This window comes from Lepisosteus platostomus, chromosome 10 (assembly GCF_059453375.1).
Source record: "Lepisosteus platostomus isolate fLepPlt1 chromosome 10, fLepPlt1.hap1, whole genome shotgun sequence".
NCBI lineage: Eukaryota > Metazoa > Chordata > Actinopteri > Semionotiformes > Lepisosteidae > Lepisosteus > Lepisosteus platostomus.
Window position 1 is genome coordinate 47,317,516 of NC_142620.1, and position 8,386 is coordinate 47,325,901.

General features: G+C 34.4%; 1 protein-coding gene across 1 annotated transcript; it reads left to right on the plus strand.

Annotated features, from left to right (window-relative positions):
• The first annotated feature begins 2,062 nt into the window (after window positions 1-2,062).
• gpr83 (G protein-coupled receptor 83) lies at window positions 2,063-7,349 on the plus strand. The gene is made up of 4 exons (XM_088596781.1): window positions 2,063-2,978; window positions 3,673-3,798; window positions 4,339-4,472; window positions 4,816-7,349. The coding sequence occupies exons 1-4, from the start codon at window positions 2,601-2,603 to the stop codon at window positions 5,441-5,443; spliced, it is 1,266 nt and encodes a 421-aa protein (XP_088452907.1). The 5' UTR covers window positions 2,063-2,600; the 3' UTR covers window positions 5,444-7,349.
• The last annotated feature ends 1,037 nt before the right edge of the window (window positions 7,350-8,386 follow it).

Below are 8,386 nucleotides of genomic sequence, written 5' to 3' on the forward strand. Positions count from 1 at the left end.
TGAAAGGAAGTGCAAAATTGGTCTCTAACCTTCCTCATGAATTTATTTTATAACTTTCTTATAATTCCATTAAAACCTTATAGGATATGTGAGGCATTCCAGCTACATTTTATTCCAGTATTTCTTGTCAATTCCACACATAATTATAAAACCACATTGAAGGGAACACTGGTGTCTATCACAAAGTTTCTTTAGCTCAGAACTGTATGTGTTTTCTGTTGTGTAGTTTTGAAATTCAATGGAAGTTCGTCAAAAGTAAGTTAACTCTAATTGTACTTGATTTTAGAAATATAATGTTAGGAGTTTAACTGTTTTTTTGTTATTTTGTTGTTTTGTCATGACCACCCATGATGGTATTCCAATTCCTTTTTTATTATAATGAAAACAACACCTTTGTATCAATGCTGAGGTCAAGCACCAGTAGACATGTCAGCAAGTCCTCTTGACAAGTCAAGTTTGCAGTACCTGATGGATGTCAGTGAGTGTTGTGCAGCTATGCAGAACAATACCCTAATTGTTGAATATAACACATCGATTGATGGGGAGGTCCAAGAGTGAAGATCTGATTGGTAGGGAACTCACTTGAAGAGATTCATAACAACCTGACTGCATGGCACTACATTGACAGTCTACATCCTTCAAGTCCCAGGATCTTCTCTGCTGCCATTCCTGCAGGCTTATCATAACATGACAGCAATCCCGCACCACAATTTCATAACGTAACAACAGCTTTTTTATGCCATGGAAGATCTACTACAGACTTGAGTGGCCCTTCTCACTTATCATGAGCTTTAATACTAGGCGGTAGTAAGATGATGGAAACTGTAAACCTCATAAATTAAAACCATTGCCAAACTCAGATCAAACAACATCTTGCTTCCCATAAATCACACCATATTTACAATAAGGCAATGGCTTCAACCAGCAACAAACAGATATTGACTTTGTGAATATACTGTATAAATGACGAGTTTTGATAAGTACACTTAAAAACCATTAAAAAGAAATGTATAATTAACACATATGGAAATAAAACTGTAAAAGCTAATTGTTAAGTAAGAACTGTAGTGTATATCTGAGTAGGTATTGCTTTTTTTGTGAAAGTATATACAGTATACCCACTTTCAAAATAGTGTGACCTGAAGGACACATGACACAGTCAATATCAATATCACTGAACATAGGATGTAACCTAGTGAAAATGTATGCAGAGATGCATAAACAAATTTTAATCAAAGGAATGCAAAATCCCTAGAAGTTTGTGTTCTCTTATTCAAAGCTCTCCTCCAAAATCTCTGAAGTTTTCTCTGAATTTTTTACAAGTACATTATTGTGAGCTTTTAATAATTGTCTATTATTATTGACCATTTGTGGTATTAGAAAACAGTATTTTACAGAGTTCTGAAATTGATTTCAAGAAAAAATGTGCCCATATGTATATATAATCAAAGAAGTGGTTACATTTTAAAAAATTATTATTATTCCTGTACAGACAATAGAAATGGTAAATGCTACCACCTAGCCTAGGAATTTATGCACCCTGCTGAAAATACATTAGGGAGTGTTAGCTTCTTCAATATATAGATAATATTTATTTTGAATTAAACTTCCATCTAGCCTTGATATTCCTTAAGTGTAACAGAAATATTGTGTATAACGAGTTCATTTCTAGACCAGCAACGGTCTGAAACGGTCATTTTAATTAAAAAGCTTGGGACGAGGCTAGCCAAGATCCAAATGTAAATAGAATAATCTATCATGATTCCTGCAAATTTCAGTGCCACCGAGCTTCACTAGAAATGAAAAAAAGCAGCGAACAATTTTCAAAAATAGTTTAATTGAATTATATACTGTGCGGCTACAGAAAACTTAATATTGAAACAAATTAGATAGCTGAGCATTTGATTAGTTACAATTCCCAGTCTTTTGATTCATTTTACTTAATTCTGTAAAAATACCTATCGTGGTCCACAGTGTTTACTCTCTAATGTTTCTTCAGCAAACTGTCAGCTGTAAATCTGATTTGAACATTGGGTTTAGCTGTCTTCTCACACGTCCGTTTAGAGGTCTTCGCAGGAGAGCATCCCCCCAGTCACAGTTTGTATTCCCCAGAAGACGACTATACTGTATTTGGTGATGCACTTGAGAAGGTCCAGTACTACTGCCAGTAGTTGACACACAGGCGACTCCGCTTAGCTGCTGAAGCTTTATTGGTTGTTTCGTGGAGACATTACACATCAAAGCAGCTTTATATAACCGAGGCATCGTCCAAACGAGGAATTATTTAGATGGTTGTTAATACTTTGGACAGCGTCTGCAGACTTGCTTCAAGTATTCGTCTTCTTGTGTACAGTAGATGTTTCATCTGAAATGAGCTGGCGTTTTGTGATATACTCTACTATTGGCTGGGAAAAAGTAAGAGCTTCGCTACCGTGGATAAGAAACTTGTAAATAGTGAATAAAAAGTGTCTAAGGAACTGCGCTATATTCAGTACCTTTTACAGAACAAATCATTTGTACGTAAGAAAATCATACTTAAAATGCAGTGTCATATTCAATACCTTCACGACGCATAAAAACAACAAATAACAAATACGAAAATGACGAGGTACATGTGGCTGTCCTTGCCATATGTCTCTAAATCATTTCAAAAGTCTGATGCGACCAATTTATCGGACTTGTTCTCAGCTTTCTACGGGTTTCCTAACAGCTCTTGGTTTTTCAACTGGAATTTTACCCTCGATGAAGGAATTTATGACAACGGAACCAAATATGAAACTGAATCACAGAATCCGACTGTAAAGGCTCTTCTTATAGTTGCTTATTCGGTTATCATCGTTATTTCTCTGTTTGGAAACATCTTGGTGTGTCATGTTGTAATAAAAAACAAGAGAATTCATTCTGCTACCAGCTTGTTCATAGCCAACTTGGCTATTGCTGACATAATGATTACCCTGCTTAATACACCGTTTACCTTGGTAAGTTGTCTTGATTTCTTTGCCTCTCACTGATGCGCTGATTAATGATCGTAATGTAATGTAGATTAGTTTGGCTTTTGTTAGAAAGATACATATACCTGTAGATGCGGTCTTTTTTATAAAAAGTGTCTCTATCCTTTCATATTTTGTAAAATAGAACCTTAATAAGAATAATTTAAGTTTGTAACATTCTGGGCAACCAAAACTGCCTTTTTACTAAATCCCTGGTTCGCACAGCAAGAACCATTACACGGTCTAATTTAAATTAATAATCATTAATAATGTACTGTATTCCGATTTATTTGATGGAAGTTAAAACGTGCATAGCTGCAAATACATTATTGAGTTACGTTTGATATAAAGAAAGCTCTTATGAAAGGATATTAGCCTGTCTGACAAATTCAGTTTTTCTATTTTACACAGAAAACATTTTGGTAATTTCTTCTCAGTGCGATATCTTTTTAACACCTCAGATAGTAAAAAGCTTTAAAACCAATTTGTCCGCCTTGTTTTGGTTTCATCAGAAAAGCCCTACATTGTACAGTTATTCAAAACACTGTAGTCCGGATTATTTGAATACCAGCAGATGTTGCTACAGAAATCATTCTGTATATTCTGATTATGAAAAGATACATTGCTAAAAGTAGCATTGGCATGTTCACTGTTGCTTCTGCGGATTTCTGTTTTTTCTCAGGTGAGGTTTGTTAACAGCTCTTGGGTATTCGGGAAAGCGATGTGCCATGTCAGTCGTTTCGCACAATACTGCTCAGTTCATGTCTCGGTGTTAACCCTTACTGCGATTGCTCTTGACCGACACCAGGTATGTGCAAAAATACTGTACCTTTTGCTCAGTATTAGAAGTGCAAAAGAAACACTCTCTTGTCTTGTAAAAAATTCTGATCCCATCTTAAAAACAAAATATTTATTCAGTATACATTTTTCAAAATATAGATTTTCGTAAAGAAATGTTTATTAGATTTTTTCAAGGACATCCTAGCTAGCCATCTGCAATATTAATTAATTTGATGTTCAAAATGTAAAGGATTTGATGTTAATACCTCATGTGTATTATTGTGTAGTATAAAGTGTAGCATGGTTAGGTTAATGTGACTATATGTTATAGATGCAGTACTAAGTTTAAAGCTTCATACAGTAATATGTTCATTTCATTTGCTACCACACTAATTCTAAATGTAAAATAGTGTTTTGAAGAAGATTTTTTAAAAGTTTGCTAAGACCTGCATCCTGTATATTCATTATTAACGTATTATAAGGTGGAATATTGTGCACAATGGATGTGTTTTTATTTAAAGAGATTGGAATAAATATATAGAGATGCGTGTATGTCGTGTTTTTTTAGGTGATCATGCATCCTCTTAAGCCCCGCATGTCAACAGTGAGAGGAGTGATCTGTATTGCTGTGATCTGGGTGATGGCAACCTGTTTCTCTTTGCCCCATGCCATCTATCAGAATCTTTTCCGCTTTGAATTTGGGTGAGATAAAAATACATTTTCTAATATTACATGGCCTGATCTCCCAAACAATAAACTAAGAGTTTATTATTGTATTGATCTATTAATCAAAAAGAGAGTTTTAAAGCCATACTATAGCCAGTGTACTGTCTTTAACATTTACATTTTTTTTTCATTGTTGCCACAATCATAAAAGTCTCAGTAATAATCTCAGAATGTTTGCAAGAGCAAATCAGTAGAAAATCAGTGGAAAATGAGAGCTGTTTATGTTTTTTTTCTTTAAAAAAACACTGTGATATATGTAATGTCATATAACTGTTGATTAATAAAATATATATATATATATTTTTTCTTTGTATTGAAGTTATAAAAAGGTCCGGATGGTGTGCCTTCATAGCTTTCCTCAGCCTGCTGACCTCTTTTGGAAGTATTTGGATTTGGCCACTTTTGTCTTACTCTATGTCCTACCCTTGTGTATCATCTCAGTGGCTTACATTATTGTGGCAAAGAAGCTCTGGATGAGGAATGCCATTGGTGATGTTACAATGGAACAGTATTTTGCTCATCGCCGCAAAAAGAAGATGACCCTGAAGATGCTAATGCTTGTGGTGGTTGTCTTTGCAGTTTGCTGGTTTCCACTGAACTGCTATGTAGTCCTGGTCTCTAGCAAAGCCATCATTACCAACAATGCACTATACTTTGCATTCCACTGGTTTGCTATGAGCAGCACCTGCTACAATCCCTTCATATACTGCTGGCTGAATGAAAGCTTTCGCTCTGAACTGAAATCTTTGTTATGCATCTGCAGAAGGCAGCAACCTACAAACACCCATGTCATGCCCTCAATTTCACCCCCCTTTAGGAATGCATGGGTTGAACGTGGAAACTGCAGAAGCAGCAAACTCATCAATCCAAGCACAAAGTCCACCTCCAAAATGCACTCTGGGAGAACAGACATTTCCATTGTGGAGCCGATTGTAGCTGTGACCTAGAGTTTAAACAGTCAAATATTCATTATAGTCTTGGCTTATGTGTGCATGGAACACAGGCACGAAAAAGAAAAGTGCAGAAGATAATATATGAGAATTAACTGATCTAATTTTTCTCATAGTGAACTGAGTGCCTGAGCAGCCACTGCCCTCCCTTATACACGTGATGTTCAAATGTAATTCTAATAACTAATGCACAAAATACATAATCTTACATATCCCAGGTGATTCCACTGGAAAAAAAGACGTCACAAATTTGAGCCTGGTTTATGTCATAAGCCCAAGAGGGAGGGGCCGCTTTCCTCTGAACCTGTTACTTCAGAATGTGTAGCTAAAGGTGAATGACTGGAGGGGAACGAGAGTGAGAGCAGTCTGTTTGGACACCCTTATTCTCTCTATGTGAACACAGGGGCCATCGCTATAAACGTAAGATGTAACAATGTAATTGGTCATTTCCATTTCATAAATGCTAATCAGTTGCGTTATTATAATAGTAATTGGCGATTTCAAATTAAATGAAATAATCTCACCGGATGGCAAATGTTTACATTTTAAAAACACAAGAATGCGATTTACAATGAATTATTTGTAGTTATGATTTATATTGAAAGCAAAATGTAAAGGCAAGAGATCATCATAATATAGCTGTATTCGTGTTTTTCAAGACACATACATGTACAGTATTACAAATTAAACACACTCCGTGCAACCTAATTGAAGCCCTTAGTGTTAATATAGTATGTACTGTATAATGAGATGATAGACGTGATGAAATCTGTGGTATATTGGCCTTAAAGGAAACACCCGTTATCTAGTGACTTAATTTTTTTAACAACAAAGGCTGTCATGTTGACAATACATGACAACACATATATTGCTTATTTCTACAAATAAAGTTTTCTATAAATAATGTGTATCTTATTCAAATATATTACTAATAACAACTGTATAGTAATGAATATTTGCTGTATTAGTATATACAGTACATCTAAAATATTGAGCTCTTTGGAGAAAATTAATTTGCAACAGTTCATGCTCTATAGGAAGACTATGAGTTGCAAATTACTGTAAAATCTAATTGTAATATTGATGTGAAATGTCTGTCTTCAGAGTTTATGAAACCTTCTTGATGTATTTTCTGGTATATAAAAAGTGTTAATCAATTTTAATACCGTCTTTTTATGTACAGTACTTCAAACTGTGGTGTCTGAAGTGATATTTTGAAAACCAAAGTGTTTAATGTATGATATTATGATATTTATAATAATTATTACTATCTAGATACTGCATAGTCCTGCTGATTAATGTTGTTCATCACATTTTCATGTAATTACTGTACATACAGATGTAATTGAATCCAGATCAAATGGTAACACAAAACAAAAGTAAAAGTTATCCACAAATAGAGTCACACAATTATCTTGCACATCACGTTTCTCTCACAAACATGCTTTTAAATACAGATGCCTTTTGCAAGTATTTGAAGCCTGTAAATAATTGACCAGCCACAAAAGAAAAAATAATAATTTGCATGTTTCCTCTGAAACAAGCAGTCAATACCATCCTAAGGTGTCTGAGTCATCACGATTCCATCTGTAAAATCAAGTACTGCATGATTTTCAATGTAAGTCTAATTAAATTCATTAAAGGTCATCCTTTAATTATCAAATGACTTCATTACTAGCAAGATGCTGAAAATTATGGATTTTTCTGACTATATTCGTTTTCATTTTGAAAAGAAGCTCATTCCACCTTTGTCTGCTGTCTACATCTGATGTTGGCTTTACTACAGGGTATTAAAGAGTAACTGGCTGCTTCTTAAAAACCTTTTATGCTACAGTAGTACATGAAAAGAGTAAGGTTTCTAGTTGTAGAGATCATTCAAATTCTAATTAAAATTGTTTGTACTTATTTGCAGCTTTTTTGAGTAATTATTTCTAAACAATGATTTGGGTTGTGGGTTATGTTTTGTGATGTAAACAAATTAGTACAAGTCTGTCAATGAGTGCATAATACCCATCAGACTGCTTTATTTTCCTACAAAGTTTGTGGCAAAATAAAATAAAATGTGCCATTTTGGTTTCTAGATCAATCATACCTGAACAGTCCACTTAAATCGTTTTATTTTATTGGTATTTCTTTTCAATGTTTTCCCCAAGTCCTTCAGCTTGTCAGAATTTTAACACATAATATATTTTATATTGTGTGTACTCATTTTAATAACTATAATAACATAAATACTTATTTATGTGCAATATTGCATTACAAATTCAGGCTTAACATTTAAAAAGCATTGAACAGTGATGTGAAAAAGAAAGTAACACCCTTAAGATTCTGCGGTTTTACATATAAAGGTATATCTGACCTTCACCTAGTTAACACCAAATCCTAATAATAGATCAATCAAATGACAAATACACACACATTTTACTTTGTCATTATTTATTAAACGAAATCAGCCAACATTCAAAAGCCTTGTACAAAACTAAGTGCATCATTACTGCTTCATTATCAGTTAAGAAGGTAATTAGAATCAGGTGTTGCTAAACAAGTGCACATGATTAGTTCATCATCAGAAAGTGTTTTCCACCTGTACTGTATATAAAATCAGAACCTGTGGGTGTTTGGGTGGGAGGTATTTGGGGTTGTAGTATGGGATGCTTAGGTCAAAAGAGATCTGTGATGCTCTCAGAGAGAATCATTGCTGCTCACCAATCTACCCAGGAGTGTGTGTCCCAGCAAACTCATCTTAATATTAGGCCATATGATACTCCTAGAACTCAAAAGCTACACCTGTGGATCTACAGGCTTCTGGTAAGATGGCAAATATTATAGTTCATTATTCTACCATTCGGTAAAGGCTTAAAACTTCTCTCCAAAAAACACTTCTGCATGGCTTAGGTTTACAAAACAGCATCTGAATGAATCATGAGACATTTAGAACAA